General features: G+C 55.6%; 3 protein-coding genes across 3 annotated transcripts; 2 read left to right on the top strand and 1 right to left on the bottom strand.

Moving 5' to 3' along the window:
* Positions 1-12,262: 12,262 nt before the first annotated feature.
* On the top strand, positions 12,263-13,661 carry LOC306956609 (class II histocompatibility antigen, B-L beta chain; the record flags this gene model as incomplete). The annotated part of the gene is made up of 5 exons (XM_079547881.1): positions 12,263-12,434; positions 12,664-12,933; positions 13,037-13,315; positions 13,398-13,508; positions 13,609-13,661. 5 exons carry the CDS (start codon positions 12,263-12,265, stop codon positions 13,659-13,661), a joined length of 885 nt encoding a protein of 294 aa, XP_079404007.1.
* A 2,558-nt stretch (positions 13,662-16,219) lies between these two features.
* LOC306956613 (leukocyte receptor cluster member 9-like) lies at positions 16,220-16,873 on the top strand (the record flags this gene model as incomplete). Its single annotated transcript, XM_079547885.1, has 1 exon — positions 16,220-16,873. The coding sequence occupies one exon, from the start codon at positions 16,220-16,222 to the stop codon at positions 16,871-16,873; it is 654 nt and encodes a 217-aa protein (XP_079404011.1).
* A 5,292-nt stretch (positions 16,874-22,165) lies between these two features.
* On the bottom strand, positions 22,166-23,921 carry LOC306956608 (class I histocompatibility antigen, F10 alpha chain-like; the record flags this gene model as incomplete). The annotated part of the gene is given in 8 exon segments (XM_079547880.1): positions 22,166-22,194; positions 22,197-22,247; positions 22,345-22,530; positions 22,611-22,817; positions 22,820-22,867; positions 22,957-23,232; positions 23,480-23,740; positions 23,858-23,921. Coding segments are annotated over 8 exon segments (1,122 nt in total).
* Between the last annotated feature and the right edge of the window lie 323 nt (positions 23,922-24,244).

Below are 24,244 nucleotides of genomic sequence, written 5' to 3'. Positions count from 1 at the left end.
GTCGTTCAAATGGAAGTCGCACTGCGCCGCGCCGCACTGGGCTGCGTTTCTCGCATGTCCGCTCTCTCCGTGGACGAAGTGACGCCCGGCTGACGGCTAAGATTCGCTCCCGCATCTCGCACTTCCTGCGGGGACGGTCGCCGTTTGGTACGTCGGCCGCTTCGGCTTCTTCGTGCCGCCCCCGCGGTGCCCGGCTGTGGCGCAGAGTCCTTCTTCTCTGTCTTCCTCAGCTCTGCCTTTCCAGGGGTCGGTGCTGGGGTCCAACTTGTTTCGTATCTTTATTGATGACCTGATTGAGGGATTTGAGTGCACCCTCAGCAAGTTTGCAGATGGCACCAAGTTCGTAGGTAGTGTGGATCTGCATGGGGTAGGGAGGCCCTTCAGAAGGGTCTAGATAAGCTGGATCGCTGGGCTGAGGTGAGTGCGATGAGGTTCAACAAGGCCAAGTGCCGGGTCCTGCATTTTGGCCACAATAACCACATAATAAAATATGCAGCGATACAGGCTTGGGGCTGAGTAGCCGAATGACTGTGAAGAGGAAAGGGACCTGGGGGTGTTGGCTGATGCTTGGCTGAACGTGAGCCAGCAGTGTGCCCAGGTGGCCAAGAGGGCCGATGCCATCCTGGCTTGCATCAGAAATAGTGTGGCCAGCAGGAGCAGGGAGGTGATCATCCCCCTGTGCTCAACTCTGGTGAGTACCTTGAGTACTGAGTTCAATTTTGGGCCCCTCACTACAAGAAAGACTTCAAGTCTTATGAGGAGTGGCTGAGGGAGCTGGGGTTGTTTAGTCTGGAGAAGAGGAGGCTCAGGGGAGTCCTCAATGCACTCCACAGCTTCCTGGAGGGAGGTTGTGATGAGGAGGGGTTTGGCCTCTTTTCCCAGGCAGCAGACAGGACCCAAGGAAATGGCCACAAGTTGTACCAGAGGAGGTTTAGATTAAACATAAGGAAAAACTTTTTCTCTCTGAGGGCGGTCAGGCACTGGAATGGCTGCCCATGGAGGTGGTGGAGTCACCGTCCCCGGCAGTGTTCAAGAGGCATCTGGATGAGGAGCTACAATATGATACAACTACAATATGTACTCTTAGGGGAGAAATAGGAATATATTCATTGATATAATGAAGATACTTGATAGTGATTTAATAGTGACTTGACAAGATTGGAGATGGGTGCAGTACTGCTGGTCTGAGTCCTGGGCATCATTTACTCCCAAAAGGGCTGGGGAGGGCTGTTCTTGGACAGGGAGGCTTGGAGGCTTGCTGATGTGACTCCCATCTACAAGAAGGGCCATAAAGAGGATCCTGGAAACTACAGGCCTATTAGCCTGACATCAGTGCCAGGGAAGGTCATGGAACAAATCCTCCTGGGAGAGATCACACGGCTCATGCGCGACGTTCACGGGATCAGGCCCAGCCAGCATGGGTTCATGAAAGGCAGGTCGTGTTTGACCAACCTCATCTCTTTCTACGACTGGGTGACCAGACTGGTAGATGAGGGAAAGGCTGTTGATGTAGTCTACCTAGACTTCAGCAAAGCCTTTGACATGGTCTCTCACAGTATTCTTCTGCGGAAACTGGCTGCCCGTGGCTTGGACAGTTTTACCCTCCGTTGGATAAGGAACTGGCTGGAGGGCCATGCTCGATGGGTGGTGGTCAATGGAGTGAAGTCTATCTGGAGACCTGTTTCAAGTGGTGTCCCCCAGGGGTCAGTGCTGGGGCCCATCCTGTTTAATGTCTTCACTGACGACTTAGATGAAGGCATTGAGTGCATCCTGAGTAAGTTTGCAGATGGCACCAAGTTGGGAGGTTGTGTCGATCTGCCTGAGGGCAGGGAGGCCCTGCAGAGGGATCTGGATCAGCTGGATCGCTGGGCTGAGATGAATGGGATGAGGTTTAACGAGGCCAAGTGTCGGGTCCTGAATTTGGGCACAACAACCCCATGCAGCATTACAGGCTTGGGGATGAGTGGCTGTGAGTGTGAAGAGGAAAGGGACCTGGGGGTGTTGGTTGGTGCTCGGCTGAACATGAGCCCACAGTGTGCCCAGGTAGCCAAAAGGGCCAATGGCATCCTGGCCTGCATTAGGAATGGTGTGGCCAGCAGAAGCAGGGAGGTGATCGTCCCCCTGTACTCAGCACTGGTGAGGCCGCACCTCGAGTGCTGGGTTCAGTTTTGGGCCCCTCACTACAAGAAAGACATTGAGGCCCTGGAACGTGTGCAGAGAAGGGCAACGAAACTGGTGAGGGGTCTGAAGCACAAATATGAGGAGCAGCTGAGGGAGCTGGGAATGTTCAGTCTGGAGAAGAGGAGGCTCAGGGGAGACCTCATTGCACTGTACAACTTCCTGAAGGGAGGTTGTGATGAAAAAGGGTCTGGCCTCTTCTCCCAGGCAAATAGTAGGACCCGAGGAAACAGCCAGAAGTTGTACCAGAGGAGGTTGAGGGTGAACATTAGGAGAAACTTTTTCTCTCAGAGGGCGGTCAGGCATTGCAATGGCTGCCCAGGGAAGTGGTGGAGTCGCCATTCCTGGCGGTGTTCAAGAGGTGCCTGGATGAGGAGCTACGAGAGATGGTTTAGTAGCTTGTGGTACTAATAGGAATGGGAGGGGGGTTGGACTGGATGATCTTGTAGGTCGTTTCCAACCTTGCGATTCTATGATTCTAGGGACAGCAGCATTCCCTCACACCTACGCTGCCAATTCTTTAATCCCAGCAGGCTCCAGTGAAACTCCTGCCTTTCACCTGTGACTATCCCAGTCTGCGCGAGAGCAACAAATGGCCACACTGCATCCATCTCAGGTAGGAGTGTGGGGAAGCAAGCGAGTGAGGGATGTGAATGCATGGGGAGAGGGAGGTGCCTTTCTCTTCTCTGCCAGCTGCTTTCCTGGGCCGTGGCAGTTCCCAGCAAGGAGCCTCTTTGCTTGCAGGAGCCCGTGACCTTTGCAGAGGTGGCCGTGTATTTCAGCAGGGAGGAGTGGGCGCTGCTGGACCCTGCACAGCGAGTGCTGTACCGGGACGTGATGCTGGAGACGTACGCGTGCGTGGCCTCGCTGGGTGAGGGCTTTGCTGCCTTTCGTCCTTATTAGGGCTCCTTTGGCTGTGCAGAACGACACTGCAAGCAGGGCTTAGAATAATTGCAATGTAGTTACTTGTGGAGTAACACGGTAGCACCAGAAACAAAATGTAGGTAAGTTTCTCATAAGTTTCAGGAAGGATTAGCTGCTTAGAACTCTGAGAAATGATCCAGAGTCACTGCTGGCAAGCAGCTATCAGCTGGGAGGGGTTGGATCAGCTCCTGCAAACTGTCTTTGTGTTGCTGTGTTGCATATTGCTGCGTTGCATTGTGCCACCATGCTCCAGCAACCTGACAACTCTGGTTATTTGCCTTTTTTTTTCCTTTTCCATTGAATTATTGCAAACCTTTATGAAGCCTTGGGCACTAAGCAGTTTGGATACAATTTAAAAAAAGAAATCCTAAGGTGAACATTAGAGAAACTGTTCCTGCATAATTTTCAGATACATAGAGGTCATGTTGGGCTTCAAAGCAAGCCAGTATGTGTTGGCCCAGTGTCATCCAGGCCCTTATTGTGGTTACAGAAGTTGGGAGGGACACTGAGTGGAGTTGTTGGAGAAGCAGCTGTGCCAGAATCATAGGAATGCTTTCACGTCCTCTGCTTCTGTATTTAACCTCCATGTCCAGCCCCCAAACCTATGGTGGTCTCCCTGCTTGAAGGAGAGGAAGACCCCTGGGACCCAGATGTGCATGTCCTGGACGACATGGCAGGAGATCTCAGCCCAGGTGAGATGGTGGGGGACAGGAGGAGGTTGGGCTGACAAGAACCATCTTTGTCTGAGAAATAGTTTAGGCCTAATGTGTTATTTCTGGCTTTTCCTCTGTCATCCAGCAGGACATGGAATCACAACTGTTCAGGAGGGTGTACAGAATTGTGATGTGACTGAAAGGCAGAGTGGAAGTGTCTTGGTGGAAGAAATCAGAAAGGATATCCAAGGGGATCTGAAACAAGTAGAGCACCTCAAGAAGCAACAGGGAAACCCTCCAGGAAAGACTGTGAGGAATCTCCTGGACTGCAGCACAGGTCAAAAACAGCCTGAAGATGCAAGGAGTAAGGAAGTGTGCCAGGAGAAAAGGCAGAACCCAAGTGCTGAGTGTGGAAAAAGCCTGAAAAGGAATTCCAGCCTTTTTAACCACTGTTGTGTATGCTCAATGAAGAGATTGTACGAGTGTTCAGATTGTACAAAAAGCTTCAAATGGAAATCCCACCTCGCCTTCCATCAGCACATCCACAGAGGAGAGAGATCCTTTAGGTGTTCTGAGTGTACCAAGAGCTTCAAGAACAGTTTCCCCCTCACCTGCCACCAGTGCATCCACACAGAGGAGAGACCCTTCAAGTGTCCTGAATGTCCAAAGAGCTTCAGAAGCAGTTCGAACCTCATCCGCCACCAGCACATCCACACAGGAGAGACCCTTCAAGTGCCCTGATTGTCCAAGGAGCTTTAAAACCAATTCCCACCTCACTGGCCACCAGTGCATACACAGAGGAGAGAGGCACATAAAGTACTGCGAGTGTGGGAAGGGCTTCAAATACAGCTCTGTACTGCAGCGTCACCAGCGCATCCACACAGGAGAGAGACCCCACAGGAGAGTGTCCTGAGTGTCCAAAGAGCTTCAAAACCAGTTTCCACCTCACCTGCCGTCAGCACATCCACACAGAGGAGAGAGAGGAGAGACCCTTTAAGTGCCCTGATTGTCCAAGGAGCTTTAAAACCAATTCCCATCTCTCTGGCCACCAGCGCCTCCACAAAAGAGAGAGAACCATTAAGTGTTGTGAGTGTGGGAAGGGCTTCAAATACAGCTCTGTACTGCAGTGCCACCAGTGCATCCACACAGGAGAGAGACCCCACAGGAGAGTGTCTTGAGTGTCCAAAGAGCTTCAAAAACAGTTTCCACCTCACCTGCCGTCAGCACATCCACACAGGAGAGAGACCCTTCAAGTGTCCTGAGTGTCCAAAGAGCTTCAAAAACAGTTTCCACCTCACCTGCCATCAGCGCATCCACACAGGAGAGAAACCCTTCAAGTGTTGTGAGTGTGGGAAGCACTTCAAGTACAGTTTTGTACTGAAGCGTCACCAGCGAATGCACACAGCAGTGAGACCCTTTCAGTGCTCTGAGTGTGGGAAGGGCTTCAAATTTGCTTATCAATTACAGCACCACACACGCATCCACACAGAAAAGAGACCCTTTACATGTCCTGATTGTTCAAAGAGCTTCAAAATCAATTCCTAGCTCACCTACCACCAGCGCATCCACAGAGGACAGAGACCCTTTAAGTGTCGTGAGTGTGAGATGAGCTTCAAATACAATTTTGTACTGAAGCACCACCAGCGCATCCACACAGGGGAGAGACCCTTCAAGTGTCCCGAGTGTCCAGAGAGCTTCAGAACTAGTTTCTACCTCACCTGCCACCAGCGCATCCACACAGGAGAGACCCTTTAAGCGCATGTCAGCAGTTTGTGACATGGTTTGGCCCGGTTCTGTGACTGATGAAGGAGGAGGATCCACGGATCCATGCCCCAGAAAAGGGAAAATGGGAAAAGGAAAAAGGGGAAGGAGGAAAAGGGAAAAGGATAGGTAGACGGGCCTAACATCAAAACAGTGGCAGTGATCTGAAGAGGAAAGCTCATTTACTAGAAAATATATCAGAACGCAAGATAACACAATATAGTACAGTCTAATTGGAATTGGAGTTAATAAATCAAATAAAAGTGAGAGAGAGAGAGTGTTCAAAAGCTGAAGGTCTTGCTGTAATGCTGAAGGTGAGCACACATGATGCCAGGACGAGCAGAAAGTGAAAAAAGAGACATCTTGTGATGTGCAAACAGTTTTCATCTTTACCTCTGATCTGTGAATGGAAACACAAAGTCCCCTGGGGCATGTAGTTCTTCTCAGAACCAGCTACCCAGAGCAGTAACTGTAAATCCCAAAGCACTACACACAATCACAGAATCATAGAATGGCTTGGGTTGAGAAGGACCTCAAAGGTATGTATTTTCAAGCCTCTGCCATGGGCAGGGCGCCAACCATTAGACCAGGCTGCCCAGTGCCACATCCAGCCTGGATGCAATGATGTGGAGTACTGGTAACAAAACATCATAAAACTAACACTCCATCCCTTATTCCACATTACTATATCATGCTCAATATCTAAATACATACAGATTATTCTCAGTTAGCATGTATCAACATGTTATTAATGTTGTGATAATTGTATTAAACACACACACATGTATATACATGTGGAATGACTGAATACACTCGCCCAACGTCAAATTCCCTTGTGGTACACATTGAACATCCCCTCTTTCTGTATCACCCTGAGCAAAAACAGTTCCACTGTGACTTTTGCCCTTTCCAGAGGCTCGAAGGACCCACAGTGCTTTTCCCAAGATGCTCTTTATATGTACTACAGGGACTTTATCTCCCTGTATGTTATGTAGGGAGCTGGATTGGGTAGGACCATCGCGATTGACCGATCCTTGAGTGTTGACCAACCACGTGGCTTCTGCCAAATGCTTCTCCCAGTGCTTAAATGTTCTGCCACCCATTGCTTTCAACACAGTTTTTAATAAGACATATCATTTGATTGTACCAGAAGCTGGTGCATGATAGGAGATATGATAAATCCACTCAATGCCATGATCTTTGGCCCAAGTATTTACAAGAGAATTTTTGAAATGAGACCCATTATCTGATTCAATCCTTTCTGGAGTGCCATGTTGCCACAGGACTTGTTTCTCCAGACCTAATATGGTGTTCTGGGCAGTAGCATGGGGTATGTGTATGTTTCAAGCCACCCGGTGGTTGCCTCCACCATGGTGAGTACATAACGCTTCCTGCTGTGAGATCAGGGCAAGGTGATCGATCAACCTGCCACGCCTCCCCTCCGAGCTAGAAATAATTAACCCTTGTGTTGCCAGTTCCAGTCCATTTGAGCCACCTTAAGTTTAGAGGCTTACTCTACCTAATGGTTATTTTGTTGTTCTTCAGTAGCCCAGTTCTTGGGCACGTGAGCATCTATGTGACACACCTTTACAACCATATTCTTTATTTGGGCAACAACATCTTTCCACAGTTCAGCAGTTCAAATAGATCTACCCCTTCTTTATCAGTTGCTTTGTTCCCACTGCTTTAACCACCCCCATCAGGCATTTGCCACTATCCATGAGTCACTATAAATCATTGGCCACCTCTCCCGTCCAGCAACATCTAAGGCCAGTTGAACAGCCTCTACCTCTGCAAATTGGCTTGATTCTTCTTTTCCTTTGGTGGCCTCTGCAACTTGTCATATAGGGCTCCGCACAGCAGCTTTCCATCTGCAATGCTTCCCAACAATATGATAACAATCCATCAGAGAACAGGGCTACTTTCATTTTCTGGTAGCTCATTGTATGATGGGGTCTCTAGCACACAGTACCTCTTCTGCTGGTGATGTTCCAGACTTTTTGTTTTCAGGTCAGTCCATGATCACCTCTAAGATTCGTGGGTGACTGAGGTTCCCCATTTGAGCTCGCTGTGTAATCAATGCAGTCCACTTACTCCAAGTGGCATCAGTAGCATGATGGATGGAGGGAACCTTTCCTTTAAACATCCAGTTCAGCACTGGCAGTCGAAGTGCCAGAAGGAGCTGCATTTCAATACTAACTACTTCGGAAGACGTCCAAGCCCCCCCATATGTGGCCAAGATTTCCTTTTCAGTTGGAGTGTAGCACTCTTCAGACCCCCTGTATGCTCAACTCCAGAGGTTAGCCTTGGGTCTCCTGAGACTCCTTGCCACTGCCTCCAAGTGGGATCTTTCTGTACCAAATGTAAGAAGAGCTTCTACCACAGCTCCAGACTGAGTACCGGAGAATCCATTCAGGGCAGAGACCTGGAAAGACAGAGTTTCATCCAGGGGCTGCAACATTATTAAAAGTTGGCTAATCTGTGTGAGAGGTAGACCCTGCAAGTGTCTCACCTGCAGGAGGAGTTTCTTTCAGGGCTGGCACCTCTTTGCTCATGGGAAAACCCCCACTGGAGAGATCCTGAGGATGTTAGAGACCAAAGGATCATGGAAACCCAAATGCTTCCCACCATACAGAAAGAGTTTGGGAAAAAAAGTGGCATCACTGGCACTCTGTCTGGAAAAGGGACTTATACCTGGGAGCTTCTGATGGTTTCTTTCCCTGTTAATAGAAGAAAATCTCTCCCCATGCCCAGTTTTCTGCTCTTCCTGTAAGCAGCTTTTTGAAGCCATTTCTTAAGGAAGTTCAGCTGTGTAGGGATGTCCTGTGTGCATGTGTTCTTCTCAGTAATTTTGGAGTCCACTGATGAATCATGTAGAAGGGTCAGGAGAGCAGTCAAATGTCTCTTGGAGATTTAGAAAAAACGACCTGCATTCAGAAGAGGTCATCCTACCTGCAAGCTTTCACAGAGCAACCAGCCAATCCCTTCATCCTTGTGTTACACCTCCGACAAGTCATGTGGAAGAGACCAGCCTTGGAAGTTAAGCTTGGTTTGCTCTGCTCCTCATACTCCTGATCACTGCATCCCTTCTGTGGCAAATGGCCTTTCTGTGCGGTGTGAAAGGGGACAGGGAAGGAGAATAAAGTAGCTGAGTTGTCCTGGAGCTTTTGTTTTCATGATGCTCTGGCCCTACTTTCTCCAATAAAAGACAAAGCGTTGAAGGACTGGGGAAGGTGGAAGAAGGTCAGACTGACTCCAGATCCCTGCATGCTTCTGGGGGAAGGCATGTTTGGCACAAGGCCCCATCTCCATTCCTAACATGCGCATAGGAGGTTGTGTAGGGAGGGCTTTGTCACTCAGCCAGTTCAACCAGCAGTTGTATTCACCCAGCAGAAATGTATGTCCTCTGTGTAACATGCGACCTCTGCACAGCCTGGAACTGGTGCAGCCTCACATACAGAGCTCCCCAGTAACCAAGCAGCTCTCCAGGTCTCCATCTGCATGGTTGTTATGCATTATTGTTTTCCTGGTCTTGGTGTCCATCCAAAGTTGGAGGCACAGCATGTTGACGAGGCATCTGGATCTGCTCCACATGGAGTTGGGCAGACTGGAGCACATTATAAATGTTTCTATAGCATTGCACACAGTATGAGGTGTGAGCAGGAGGAGCTAGAAGCTTTTAGCTTGGTCCTGGAGTTACAACATCATCAGCATAAGCAAGGTGTGATGGGAAAGGTTCTATGGAATGCATGCTGTGTGCACTGGATGGCTCTGGGCTCTCCAGGATAGGCAGGGCAGGTGAAACAGGATGGTGTTGCTGTATGTAATGGTGGGCTGGAATGCATGGAGCTTGCTGTTCCCAATGACATGGCTGTGAGACTCCAAATAAGGTTTAAGGGGCAAGGCAGTAAGGTGAGAGTCTGCTATAGGCCACCCAGCCAGGAGAATGATCCCAATTAATCATTCCTAGGAAGTGTGAGAGAACAGTGAGGTGGATTGTGATCTGATTGACTGGCAGAGCTCAGAGGGTTGTGATTATTGGTTCAGAATCTGATTGGAGGCCTGTAACTAGCAGTGTTTCCCAGGGGTCCAATCTTGTTCAACATCTTCATCAGTGACCTGGATGAAGGGATAAAGTGCACCCTCAACAAGTACAATGCTGGGAGGAGTGGCTGACATACCAGAAATCTGTGCTGCCATTCAACAAGATGTGAACAGAATGGACAGTTGGGCAGACAAGAACGTGATGAATTGCAACAGGAGGAAATATAGGAAGGGGGAGGAAAAATTGCCTTCAGCCATACAGGCTAGGGTTGACCTACTGGAGAGGAGCTTCCCAGCAAGTTTGGAGCTGGGGAGCAAGGGTCAGGAAACAGCAGGGCCGTGCAGCATCATTTGTCTGCAGACAGAGCACAGCTTTGCAGGACTGCCTCTGACATTTTGTCCCCACTATGGCCACGTCCCACTGCTGAGCTCCATGGGTGTCCCTACAGATCCTTGGGTCACCAAGGAGTGTCTGAGTTGGAACGAGGACACTGCAACAGGAACATTGGGTGATCATGGGGTGTCACAGCCAAAACATAACACAATCATGAGGTGACTGTGGATAAGAATGTGGTGACAAATAGGTCAGGGATCAGAAGGGGAAAGTCTGGCCATCGTGGGGTGAGCATGGGTAATCATGTGGGTCACATGGGGCAAAGATGGTGTTGTGGTGGAGTGATGGGGTGACAAAGAGGTGACCACTTTGTGACCACAGTGCGGTATCTTTGGGTGACCACAGTAAGGAAGGGGAAGGACCACGGAGTCAACACCTCAGCGAGTTCTAATTGAGAAGGGGACAGAGCAGGCTCTGCAGTGGCAGCAGGGAACGTGGTGACAACACAAAGGGAAACTCTAGCTCCTGCCTGGGGAGTGCAGGGCATGCTGGTGGAGCAGCAGTGTGGGGCAGCTCGTAATTCAGAATCCCTGTAGAGAAAGGGAGGACCAGAGTGGTTTTCGAGCTCCTCTGAGCACAGTGATGTCACTGGGGAAATGAGAAATTACCTGGAGTGGTTGGATCAGGGTGCCCTGAAACTGAGCGAGACAAGGTCATGGTCACAGCTCAACACCACTGCATCCCCCAGCACAGCCCCAGCTGCTCCTGCTCACCTCCAAGAGCACTGAGACTCTGGTGTGCACCACAGGCCTGACCATGGCTACGGCCAGCATCAACACAGGCACCGTCCTCATGGTCAAGGTCGTGCAGATGAATGGTGCCTGTAGCCACAGGAGCCCGCTGTGATGAGGGTGAGCGTCCCGTGTGCCATCACAGCCCCACATCCCCATCCTGACCCACACATCCCCTTATGTGGGTCCTGTCCTTGGGGTGCTTGGTCAGAGGAAGGGTGCTTGGAGACAGCCCAGCCCCACTGCTGACCTGTGTCACTGCAGCGTTTGCAGCCCCGTGCAACAGCGCTGTGAGGTCTGGGAGGTCCGTGAGGGCAACCGTGGGTGACCATGGGGTGATCAGAGGGGACCACGGGGAGAACATGATGTGACCACGGTAAGACATAAGAGGCAATATCCCATAAGAATGGGGGGGCAAAGAGGTGATTATGGGGGTATCTTGGGATAACCACGGTGAGAGCAGGGGGACCATTGGCTGACCATGAAGTTACTATGAAGGAAGTGTGAAGGAACTATGGGGTGACCATGGAGAGACCATGGGCAGAATATTGTGTGGCCACGAACTGACCATGCAATGACACTGGGATGAGCATAGAGCGACCACAGGCCAGAAAGGATGGGAAGAGCCTGGGAAGTGGTACAGGAAGCAACTGAGTGTGTCCCACAGAGCAGTTAGCAGCAGGGCTGGGTGGTATCACTGGTGTATGGAGAGAACTCTGCGTCACAGGGCTCCCTCTTACATTTGGCCACCATGAAATAATGGAGGGGGAAGAGAAATGAAATGAAATGAAATGAAGTGAAGTGAAGTGAAGTGAAATTAAATGAAATGAAATGAAATGAAATGAAATGAAATGAAATGAAATGCTGCCCCGGCCACCTCTGAGAGAAGCGAGACCCTGTGAGCGCCCTGGGCCCGGCTGTGGGCACTGTGAAAATCATAAGATGAGAGGTGCTTGTGCCAAGCAGGGCCTCCTGTGAGGAGAGGTAATATCCCGGGTGCCCTCACTGTCTGCATCCCAATCCTGCCCCGCGCATCCCCTGAATGGGCACCTGCCCTTGGGTGCTGGAGCAGACATGGGGTGACAAACAGGTGAGCGTGGTGAGAGCACTGGAAGATCATGGGTTCGCTATGAATGGACCGTGGGGATCAAGGACCAAAAGGGGGAGCGTGGAGTAAGCAAGAGGGTGCTGGAGCAAATAGCGGGTGACAATGAGAAGACTATGGGCAGACAGTGGCATTTCTGTCAGGTGTCCATGCGGAGACGACAGGAGTAATATGAGCAGGACATGGAGTGAGAAAGGGACGATAAAGAGTTGAGCATGGTGCGAGTACGGTGAGACCGCGTGGTAACCGCTGAGTGACCGTGGCAATGTCATGGAGGGAGCACGGGGCCATCCGTGGGGCTCAGGCAGTGGTGGAGCACTGTGAGCGATACGGCTGTTCCCAGGCTGAGCAGCGGCAGCGAGCATTCCTCGGAGCAGACGGACAGACAGACAGACGGATGGCACGCAAGACAGCGCCGTCACGCCAGGGCTGATGGAGGTACCCGCAATGGAGATCTGCCTGGAGACGGGTGATGCCGCCCAGCCCAGGCACTCCCTGCTCCGGAGCAGCGGCGCGGGCTGCCGGCACCCTTCATCCTCCTCCGACAGCAGCCATGGCGAGCGGCCGTGTGGTGGCGGCCGGGGCCGTGCTGGTGGCACTGGTGGCGCTGGGAGCACGGCTGGCCGCTGGCACGCGGCCCTCGGGTGAGCGCGGAGTGCCGGGGTGGGGATGGTGCAGGCCGGTCCCTGCCGGGCTCTCCCGGCACCCATCCCAGCCCCGCGCGCAGCGTTCGGAGCCCCGGGGCTCCGGGACGCCAGCGGCACCGCAGCCGTGGTGGGCGCGGGGTGGGGCCGGGACGGAGCGAGGGCGGGGAGGGGCTTTCGGGTCTGGCGAGGGGCCGCTGCGCTCCGTGACGGCGCCCTCTCCCCGCAGCGTTTTTCCAGTGGAGCGCTACAGTTGAGTGCCACTTCCTCAACGGCACCGAGCGGATGAGGTTTCTGGTGAGGCACGTCTACAACCGGCAGCAGTACGTGCACTTTGACAGCGATGTCGGTCTCTTCGTGGCCGACACGGTCCTGGGAGAGCCTTCTGCTCGACTCTTCAACAGCCAGCCGGACGTGCTGGAGAAGAACAGGGCTGCGGTGGAAATGCTCTGCAACTACAACCACGAGATAGTGGCCCCTCTGACGCTGCAGAAGAGAGGTGAGTTCACGCGTCCCCACAGCTCGCGACGGGCACAGCGCTGATGAGCACACGCGGCGCTCTCACAGCCTGTCCCCGACGCTCTCCCTCTGTCCCCCGGCAGAGCCCAAGGTGAGGATCTGTGCGCTGCAGTCGGGCTCCCAGCCCCAAACCGACCGGCTGGCTTGCTACGTGACGGGCTTCTACCCACCCGAGATCGAAGTGAAGTGGTTCCAGAATGGGCGGGAGGAGACGGAGCGCGTCGTGTCCACGGACGTGATCCAGAACGGAGACTGGACCTACCAGGTGCTGGTGCTGCTGGAGACCAGCCCACGGCACGGGGACAGCTACGCGTGCCGGGTGGAGCACACCAGCCTGCGGCAGCCCATCATCCAGCTCTGGGGTAAGGCCCCTAGCCCCTGTCAGCTCTGGGGGGAGTGGGAGCGTGGCCTTCAGAACCTGAGCTCCCCTTCCTGTCCCTGCAGAGCCGCTGGTGGATGTGGGCAGGAGCAAGCTGCTGGTGGGCATCGGGGGCTTTGTGGTGGGGCTCATCTACCTGGCGCTGGGGCTCTTCCTCTTCCTGCACAGTAAGAAAGGTGAGCAGTGGGGCAGCGGGGCTGTGCTGTGGGGAAGGAGATGGCGGCGGTGAGCTGTGACCGTGCTCGCTCAGTGTGACCATGACCTTGTCTCGCTCAGTTTCAGGGCACCCCGATCCAACCACTCCAGGTAATTTCTCATTCCCCCAGTGACATCGCTGTACCGAGGAGCCCCAAGCTCACTGCGGTCCTCATTTCTCCCCCTTTCCCCGCAGGGATCCTGAACTAGCAGCTGCCCCACACTGCTGCTCCACCAGCATGCCCTGCACTCCCCAGCCAGGAGCTAGAGTTTCCCTTTGTGTTGTCACCGCGTTCCCTGCTGCCACTGCAGAGCCTGCTCTGTCCCCTTCTCAATTAGAACTCGCTGAGGTGCTGACTCCGTGGTCCTTTCCCTTCCTTACTGTGGTCACCCAATGACACCCCACCGTGGTCACCCAGCGGTCACCTCTTTGTCACCCCATCACCCCACCACAACACCATCTTTGCCTCATGTGACCCACAGGATTTCCCATGCTCACCCCACGTTGGCCAGATTTTCCTTCTGATCCCTTCACTCTCAAGCCATTTTCCCACCTTAGACTCATTCCCAGCAACCCTGTGGTCACCCAATGTTGCCACCATGTTCTCAGCATGCCAACCCATGTCCTCACCATGATTACCCCGCGGTCATCCCGGAGATACACATTCCGCACCCACTTTCTCACCCATGTACACCTCATGGCTGTGTTGCGGTTAGGCCGTGACACCTGGCGATCACTCGGTGTTCCCATCGAAATGACCTCGCAGTGTTCTGGTTCCAGCTCAGACACTGCGAGTAGCACACTGGTTTTTTGGCTGTTGCTGAGTGATGGAGCGCTCCTGAGGCCGGGCCGGGCCACTAAGAGGGGAAGAGCCATTGCCATGATGACGTGGAGCCAGGACAGGCGTCCTCATCCAAGCATACGTGACGCCATGCGGAAGGCCTTAAATCTGTGTGGAGTTGGGCAGAATACAGATGATGCTTGACGCTTGGGGATTGGCTGGGCGTTGGGTGGAGGGTGCTGACATGTCTTGCCCCGTGGCCACCCCACGCCCACCTCTTCACAACCTCATTCCCACCTTACGCTCCTCCCCGTGATCCTAGCGTGTTTCCCTCTGTGTTCCCTTCACTGTCATCCCGTGCTCACCCCACGGTCACCCCACGGCCTCGCCATGATCCCACCCCTCGTGATCACCGCGTGTTCCCTCTGTCATCCATCGCTGAGGAAAACGCTCTGAATCATAGATTTTTAAGCAGGCAAAGATCTTTGTGATAGCAGCAAAGTCTGTCCGTCATTGCAACAATGGGCCCCTACTGGCCAAAGGGAGAAATTGCACAGCAGTCCATTCATTCACTTCCATCCCCGGGTCCGAGGCGGTAATTCCTCTCCTGGCACAGGTTGGTTGAGCTTCTCCTGGTCACCATCTTCCCGACGCTGTTGCCGCAATAGAAGGTCTGTTACCAACTTGTTGTTTTTACGTATGGCCTGTGCTTTTCTACAGAGGTAGGAGGGCAGTGTTTCCAAAAGGAAGCACGTTGGTTCCGTGCTGCGCTGGGCTCTCCCCGCCCCGCCTATTTCCTTTGCCTTGTGCCTGTCTCAATCCTACCTGAGCCGAAACGCCCCGATCTGCACTTTACTCCGTTCAGCAGCTTTCTTTGTGAAAAACAACTTGTATCACTGTTTCGCAGGAAGGTTTTCAGTTCAGTCAGGGCCTAGACTACATACAGAAAACACTGGAAACTTCCACTGCAAAAACACCACCCGCCTCTCACATTTTCCAACCTTATTGATTCCGTGATCCAAACGCCAACCCCAGCTCGGGTCGGTATGAAAAAGAGCTCCAAAGGGAAGTCCCAGTGGCTTTCAGCTTCATTTGGAATGTCTTTCAAAACCCCACGTGCAGAGGGAGCCTGCTCCATCCCTACGCCCTGAACCAAACACACATTCTCTTCAAACACTCCCCACCGAGGGCTCATCCTAACAACTGCTGCCCATGGAAGGCTCCGTGTTGCCTCATCTGCCTCTCATGAGGAGTATGGAAGGAAAGTAGGAAGGGAGGCAGGGAGGGATGGAGGGAGGAAGATAAGAAGGGAGGCAGGGAGGAAAGAAGGAAGGGGGGAATGAAGGAAGGAAGGGAGGGAAAAACTCAAAATTAAGAAGAGATGGGGGTATTAGACCCCCATTAGGCATTGCAGTGAGCAAAATTGGAGGTGAAAAGGCAATAATGGTGCCGTGGACCATGGGGGGGTGAGTGTGATGTAAATGGCTGTACGGATACTCACACAGGTAAAACACAACCAGACGCCCATAGGCACCAATGCAGCTCTTTGGCCACGCCCCGCGCCGTAACCTGGCCACGCCCCCCGGACCGTCTCAGTGTTAAAGCCACGCCCCGAACATTCCTGGCCACGCCCCCATGAGCCGCGCCCGTCGCTTAGTGGCTAAACCACGCCCCTTCCGTTTGGCCACGCCCCCGCACGCTGTCGGTCTGGTTCAAGCCACGCCCATCGCCGTTAACCACGCCCCTTCGTGCCATCAGCCACGCCCCCTTTCTGTCCTGGCCCCGCCCCGTCCCGCGCTGCTCTTTGCCCGCACCGCGCCCGGTGCCGCTCCCGAAGCCACCGAACGGACCCGGTTCCGGCCCCCGGACTCACGGGCCCGCTGCCACACCCGGACCCGCACCGCGGACCCATGGACGGCGGTCCGCGGCCCGGATCCCCGCAGCCGCTACCGGAGCCGCGCTCCGGACTCGCGGAACCAGACCCGAACGCGGGCGCGGACCCGGCGCCCGGACCCGCGGACGCGGAGCCCGATCTGAATCGCGGTCCCGAGGACCCGGACCCGGATCGGCGTCCCGACGCCGCGGAACCGGTTCCGGCCCCGGCGCCCGCCCCGTGCCGTTGGTTCCTGGAGGGCCGCTGCCGTTTCGGGCCGCGCTGCCGCCACCCGCACCCGGGGCGGAGTCCCACCGCCGGCCCGGAACCGGCAGCGACGCGGGAGGAACCGGGAGCGGCGGGGAAGAAGCCGCCGCTGCGCCGCGCCGCCGCCGTCCTCAGCCGCCTCCGCTGGGACCCTCGAGCGGACCCCGCGGCCGCCACCGTGGAGTACCGCGACCGCTTCGTGGGCGTCGTGGAGCGGCCGCTGCTGGAGTTCTTCACGGGGCCGCTGTGCGACGCGGGGCCCGCGGACCTGGCGGTGCCCGAGCACCGCATCGTGCGCATCCGCTACCGCGGGCGCTGCGTGTGGGACCGGGAGAACCGCATCGATCGCGTGTTCGGGTCGGGGGGGGGGATGGGGACCACGCGGGAGGTGCTGGAGGAGCTGGGGGAGGGCTGGGGGGAGTGAGGGAGGGGGACGAACCCCCGAAATGCCGTCGGGGGCCCTTCTGTACCCCGGAGGTGACGGTGAGGTCCCCTCTGTGCTGGGGACGTGGGGATGCGCACTCCTGGAGGAGCCCTTGGCTGCAGTGACGTGGGCACAGGGGTCCCTTCTGTACCCAAAAAAGGGCACCAAAATCCCTTTTGCATTGGGGATGACGACATGGCGACGTGCACATGGGATCCTCTCGGGCACAGGTTCACGGACATGGCGCACACACGCATGGGGGCCCTTCTGCACCCTGAAAGAGACACGGACGTCCCTTTAGCACTGGGACAACACGGTGGTGATATGAACGCCTCACCCTGTTCTGTAGTCCCATGGTGACAGTGAGGTCCTCGCAGCACTGGGGATATCGGGGACCCTCCTGTGCCACAAAGACACGGAGATGGACACTCGGACCCCAGAGGTGACAGTGGTGTCCCTTTGGCATCGGGGACACGGATGTGGGGGACCCTTCTGGTACCCCAAAGGTGACACTGAGGGCCCCTCGGACAGGAAAACCTGGACCAGGACACCGGGGTCCTTTTGTCATGGGGATGAGGACGCACCGGGCGTCCCTACCGTACCCCAAAGAAAGTAGTACTGAGGTCTCCTTGGCTCCTGGCAACAATGACATGGGGACGTGGCACCTGGACACATTCTGTCCTCCACGGGTGACACCGAGGTTGCCTTGGCACAGGGGACACGGGTATGGCGACGTGGACACTGGGTCCCTCTTGGCCAAGGGGGGGACATTGATGCCAAAGCCCCCTGAGCTCTGTCACTACACTACAGGGACATGGACAGAGGGTCCGTTGTCCACGGGTGTACATTCTGTACCCAAACAAAAGCACCAAAATCCCTTCGGTGTCAGGGATGAGGATATGTGAACATGGACACCGGGTCCTCTTGGCCATGGGGTGCTGTTCACTGTTCTGTTACCATTTCTGCTCAGAGGGAAAAGATAGAAGGCCTTGGGAGGTCACCTGATGGCCCTTGTGATCGTCTGGCTCACCTCTGTTGCCCGTCTGCCTCAGCATGAGAGTAAGGCCTTTGGCTTCTGGACACACTCTCTCTTTGCATTTGATTTTTTAACTCAAATTCTAATTATCTTGTATTATTTTGTATTATAGCGTGTTATCTTGCATTCCGATATCTTTTCTAGTAAATTAGTTTGTTTCCTTTCAGACCGTCGCTTCTGTTCTGTTTTAGAGCCCATCTCTTTATCCTTTTTCCCATTTCCATTTTCCAGGGCGCGGATCCACAGATCCCCCCACCCGCCAGTCACGGAAGCAGGCCAAACCAGCACACAGACCACTGACATTCTGGACGAGGTGCCACAAGATAAGGCTGAGTAGCTCAGCCGTGGTAACGGTGGTAGGAGGACGGTTGGATGGGATGATCTTGTAGCTCCACTCCAGCCCTGTGTTTCCATGGCTCTATCACCGTTCTGAGCTGCTCTCTGTGTGTCTGGGCCGTGTTGCTTCAGGCGCTCCCTGCTCTCACTGCACAGAGGTGCTCTCTGAACTGCACACTGCATCTGTAGTGCTACTGTTTCCTTAAAGCCATTCTCCTCTGCAGTTCCCTGCAGTTCACAAAGAATCACAGAACCACCGAATGGCTTGGGTTACAAGAGACTTTTCACGTCATCTAGTTCCAATCCCCTGCTCCAGGCAGGGACACCTCCCACAGCCCTATCCTGCCTGGCGTTGAATGCCTCCAGGGCGGGGGCATCCACAAGCTGCTCCCTCTCAGGAAATAATTTCCTCCTAACATCCCGCCTAAATCTACCTCCTTCCACTTTAAAGCCGTTTCCCCTCATCCTGTCGTGACACACCCTTATCAAACAGCCCCATCCCAGCTTACACGGAGGCTCCCTTCAGGTACTGCCCACGACTTCAGCTCGCCGCTCGGCGGGCACTGACGGAAGCTGCTGGCGGCTCACCCCGTTTCTCCCTGCAGAAGAGGCCTCTGCACACCCAGCACCTTCACGCTGTCTGCAGTAACAATACCTTCAGCGGGTCACACGCCTCTCTCACTCCTTCCATTTCGTTCTACGCCCGTCTTGCCAAGCCGCCGCCCATCGTAAAGACGCGCCGTTTGCAGTAAGCAAAGCGCTGTAAGTAAGCTGCAGCCGCTCCCATCGCTTCCCGCAGCGCTGTGGAACGGGACAGGACGGGACGCGGCGCAGCACAGTGCGGGCCGGGCCTCACCCCCTGCTCTCAGCCGCCCCGCGCAGCGCTGCTGCAGCCCCGCGCCGTCCGCGCGTCCCGCCGGCCCGCCACCCACCGCCCCTCGGCTCCGCGCCGCAGCCCCGGATACGAACTGCGGTAGCGTCACTTCTGCCCTGTCCTACCGCCCCCCCCCGACCCGCCGCACTCCGCTGCCGCTGCAGGCCGGACGTGACGTCATCATCGCGCGCGGTGACGTCACGGCGCGTCGCTCGGTCCGCCGGGTTTCTCCTCCGCGATCGTTCCCCGCTCCGTCCCGGGGCTTCCTGCGCTGCTCCACGGCCTGAAGCCGCACCGGGCTGCGCTTCCCGCAGGCGCTGCCCGCTGTCCCCGGGGCGAAGCGCCGCCCGGGTGACGGCTGAGATCCTCTCCCGTGTCTCGCAGTTCCCGCGGGGACGGTCGCCGTTTGCTGTCAGAAGCCTCGGGCTCTTCGTGCCGAACGGGAGCTGCTGAGTCCCGGCCTGGCCCACTGATGGATCGCCTGGCAGCGGGCCGGTCAGCCCTGGGAGCGCAGGTAGCGGCCGTGCAGCGGTGTGATCGGAAGGGGTGGCCGCACCTCTCTTGGATCCCATGGAAGGGCCTTCGTGCAGATCCTTCCTTTTCCCCGTGCGCCGAGATGTTCACAGATCGGTGAGCAATCTTCCTGGTTGTCCCTTTGCTGTTCCACTTCCGTGTCTCTTTCTCGCTATGCTGTTCTCGTCCGCTGTAACAGCCGCCCAATAGCATCACTGCCCCACAGCGCCACACCAAACTGTCATTGCCGCGTAGCAACGCTCCCCCATGCTGCTCCCCCCTAACAGCACTGCCCCGTAGCATCATCGCTCCACTGTGTCCCTGCCCCATGGCCTCACTGCTTCTGTGGGAACTGTGGAGTCCCGGCCAGATCCACTGATGGATTGCCTGGGAAAGGACTGGTCAGCCCTGGCAGCACAGCTGAAGGTAATTTAGCTGTGTGATAGGAAGGGTTTGAGCCTAGCTGCGCTCCCTTAGACCCCATCAACGGGCTGACAGCCACTGGGGAGGATCTGTGGTTGGAGATCCCTCCTTGGTGGAGCTTTCCCCTGCGAACCTGGAATCTTCTGATAGGGGTGAGCAGTCTGCTTTCTTTATAGCATCTTTCGCCTGCATGATGTTCTGTTCATATACAGGGAGCAAAAGAAGGGCTGAGGAACACGTGGACATGGGACATGAAAGAGACCAAGGTACTAAGTGTCTTCATCAGCTCAGTGCCAAGCAGCAAGACTGCCCTTCGGGAATCATAGGATCGTAGAATCCCAGAGCCTGGACAGCAGGAGGAAAGGGTGGAGTAGAGGAGCTCCCCTGGTGGGAGAGGATCGCGTTGTTCAGAGGGCCCTGATGAGGTGCAGCCATGGATGCTGGGAGCTGGCACCCTCACAGCAAGGCCTTCATCATCCCTGAGTAGTGTTACTGGGAGAAGGTCCTAGAAGCTCCAAATGTCACCCAAAGGAAGGGCAAGAAGGGCCCAGGGAGCAAAGGGCTTCACTGCAGTGCCTGGGAAGGTGATGGAGCAGCTCATCCCAGACACCATTCCCAGCCACACAAAGGGGGAGAAAATCATCAGCACGGATTCAGCAAGGAGAGTTGATGTCTGACTTGGGGAACCTCTCTGACAACACACGCAGCAGCCTGATAGTGCAGAGGATGTCCACCATGAGGCCCCATCCAGGCCCTGAGCTGCAAGGGGACACGATCCCCCCACCCCAAATCAGACACCACGAAGGATGAGCTGCAAATCAGCATTCCAAACTGCTGAGCTTTATTTGACTGGAAAGGCGTCACACAAAGAGTGCAAAGAAATTTGGCAGAAAACAACTCCCCTCATGCTCCAGCTTGTTCTCAGCTGTCAGGGCCCTGGAGGGGCTGAGCTCTGGTTGAAGGATGCCCAATTTGCTGCTGTAACTCCAGTCAAGCTCAATATATGAACAATCACAATGATGTACCCAATTAGCAATAAGCTGTGGTGCTATGCCTTGTGTTACATTCTGGTACGGCTTGGAAAGAAAGAGAGGAAGAGAAAGAGAGAGGAGATGAAGATTCACTCACTGCCCTTGTACCCAGCGATGTCACAGCTGTTCCCCTAGCTGTGGGGCGCCTTACATATTCCTTTGCTTTCTGTGTTCCTGTGCCCACCTATGGTAGAGCTGAGTCCATCTTCAGACCATCCCAGAAGTGTCTCAGGTGGTGGGCAGAGCCCATCTGAATGCTCTGGCAATGGGTTGGTGGGGCGGAGGGTCTCTTGCTGTCCACCCCACCAAATGAGCACCGGTTGGGTCTACTTGGAGCACCGCCATACTTTGTGAGACATGCTCCTGGTCTGAGTTCTCCTGTTGTTACTCAGTGGGACCTGCAGAGCTCCAGGAGCAAAGGAAATGGCTGCCTCACCTTCACAACACCACCTCCTCCACACACTCCTCGTCTCATTGCTGTGCTGATTTCTTTTGCACTTCTACGGAGTGTTTGGGACATGAACTCTTTTCTTCTTGGCCTCTTCCAGAGGCTCCACTTATCCCCTGGGCCCAGAACCCGGTGCTCTCATCCCGATGCGTCTGCCATGGTATCTTCCCCAAAATGACGCACAGTGCTCTGCCCAGAAGTGGGTCACCCGCCGGAGAAAACCCCACAGAACGGAGCAGAGGAGTGTCAGCCCGAGAAGATTCAGGAGGTTGAGCAGGGATACGCACACCCACAAACTCCAAACACACGCAGGGCTAGCTGAAGTAGCACAGCACTCAGATGGAAGATTTACTCCCTGCAGGGGTGAGAAGAGACGGTGTCATGTGTGGCCACGTCCCTGTCCTGACTCACTGCTCTGGGGGCTCTCTAGGGAGAGCGGAGCCCAGTATTGCCCCAGCTGTGAGTCCAACAGAAGAATGCAGGGAATCGAGACCCCTCCAACCTCAGGGACCCCTCCTGATCCCCGGTCCCACACTGTACCTGTGACCAAACTGCTGGATTCCCCATCATGGCCTGCAAGGGAGAGAGAGCCGTGAGCCCTGGCTCTGTGCTCACTATGGGGCATGGAGCATCATGCCACCACCACCACAGTGACCCCAAAGCAATGAGGGGCCCCAGAGTGCCCCAACCCCAAGCATCAGCAGGGGACAGTGCTGCCCTTATCACTTACCTAGTGCAGCTCTGACACCTTTCTCATCCTTCCCTGCAGAAAGAAGTGTCAGCATTGGGCTCATGTCAGAGCGCAAGCACTCCCAAGGGGGTTTGGGCCATCTCCACCTTCTGCCCACAGCCCTCTGCCTTTACCTGACTTGCTCTTCCACACCAGCAATCCAATGACGGCAGCGACAACAGCCACGATGACCACCACAGCCACGATGACCACCACAGCCACGATGACCACCACACGCACGATGAGGTTCAGGTTGGGTTGCAGCTCTGTGGGAGAGTGGCATTGTCAGGAAAGGAAGGGGTGGACTCTGAGCCCCAACCCCACGCATCCCCACTGCCAGGCTCACCCCATGAGAAGAGGCCGGACTGGAGCAGGCTGGCGTGCTCCACATGGCAACGGTACTTGTCCCTGTCCCCTGGCAGCACATCGATGGTGGCCAAGGCGTGGTAGGTGCCGTCGCTGTTGGGCACGATGCCCCCCCAGTGGGTTTCCTGGTCCTGGACCACACCGTCTTTCATCCAGCTGATGGCGATGGGCCGTGGGTAGAAGCCAAAGTCAGGATCCCGTCAGCCTCCTTCCCCCACACTCGCACCTCGGGCTGCTCTGCAGATGGGTGACAGTGTAGGCCAGGCTGAGCTCCCCACGCCAAGCCCTTGCCCCACACCCACCTCATGTCCCCCTCCCGACCTCACCTTTCCTTTTTAGCACAGTCTTCCCATGCTCCAGGTACCTCCTCAAGTTCTCAATGCAGACGGTCCCCAACTCGTGCTTCCATCTCTCAGCATACGTCCCTTCATCCTCCAGATTCCTCTTGGTGATTTGTGCGACCGCGTTGGCCGCAGTGATCGTCATTGTGTCCATATCAAAGGCCATGTAGTCCCTCCCATCAAATGCAAACTGATCATACCCTCGGATGCTGCCATCCTCCAGGATGTCACAGCCGAACATCTTCTGCAGCGTGTGAGATCCTAAGACACAGCCGGGGTGGGCAGTGAGGGGCTTTCTTGGGCTGCGGGACACTACAGGCACCATGGAGCTGGGATGGGGTGAGTGGGCTCAGGAACGGGGCATCCCAGGGAGAGTGACACCACACATGGATTGCCCAGCACAGCTGCATGCGGGGCACAGCCAAGCCTCAGTGGGGCTGACAGACACCCCATAGAGCCCCCACCCCACGGATCCCCCATCCCAGCCCTGCAGCCCACTGCAGCTCACCTCTGCTTTTGTTGTAGTGCTTCTGGAGCCAGCCCAGAGCCACGTAGAAATCCAGCTCACCGCTCCGGGCCTTCTTGGTCTCCGCATCCCAGTGCTTCACGTCCTCCTGTGCCAGCCAGTCCACGATGGGCTGCACCGTCCGGCGCTCGCTGTCGTAGTTCCCGAAGGCTTTGCCGTCCACGTACCCGACGGCCATGAATTGCGGCATCCCGGGTCCGGGATCCGTAATCCCCGTCAGGAAGTACCGCAAGGAGTGCGACTCTGCGGGACAGATGGCGCCGGAGTCGTGAACCGCGGGCGGGGGTCCCGCGGACGCAACCCAGGAGCGAGGAGCCGCGGGTCCCGGTGCCGGGGGCAGCCCGTTCCCGCAACACTCACCGCACGCCGCCGCGCCCAGGACCCCCAGCAGCAGCCCCAGCAGCACCGCCTCGCTCAGACCCATGGCACCGCTCTGCAGGACACCTCCGGCCCCGCCCCGCGTCCCCATTGGTGCCTCCGCCACAGCCTGGCCAATGGAGACCGAGAGCGCGCGTAACGTCATCGGGCGCCGGGCAGAGTTCGCTCCCGAGGGTTGTCAAAAGGGAAAGCGAACGCGCAGAGGAAGGGAGGGGACGGCGATAAGGATAAGGGCAGGAGAGCCGTCTGTCAAAGCGCGGCCAAGGGCGGCGGTGGGAGCCCCGCCTGAGCGCTGGAGCACAGCGGTGTGGGATGCGCGGCACGCTCCTCCCAGCGAGGATGGGTTGGATGCGGAGAGGCACTGAGACC

The sequence above is a fragment of the Tetrao urogallus genome, assembly GCF_951394365.1.
Source record: "Tetrao urogallus genome assembly, chromosome: 33".
In the NCBI taxonomy this organism is placed as follows: Eukaryota; Metazoa; Chordata; class Aves; order Galliformes; family Phasianidae; genus Tetrao; species Tetrao urogallus.
The sequence above is the reverse complement of the archived record's forward strand: the minus strand, read 5'-3'. Positions and strand labels throughout refer to the sequence as shown.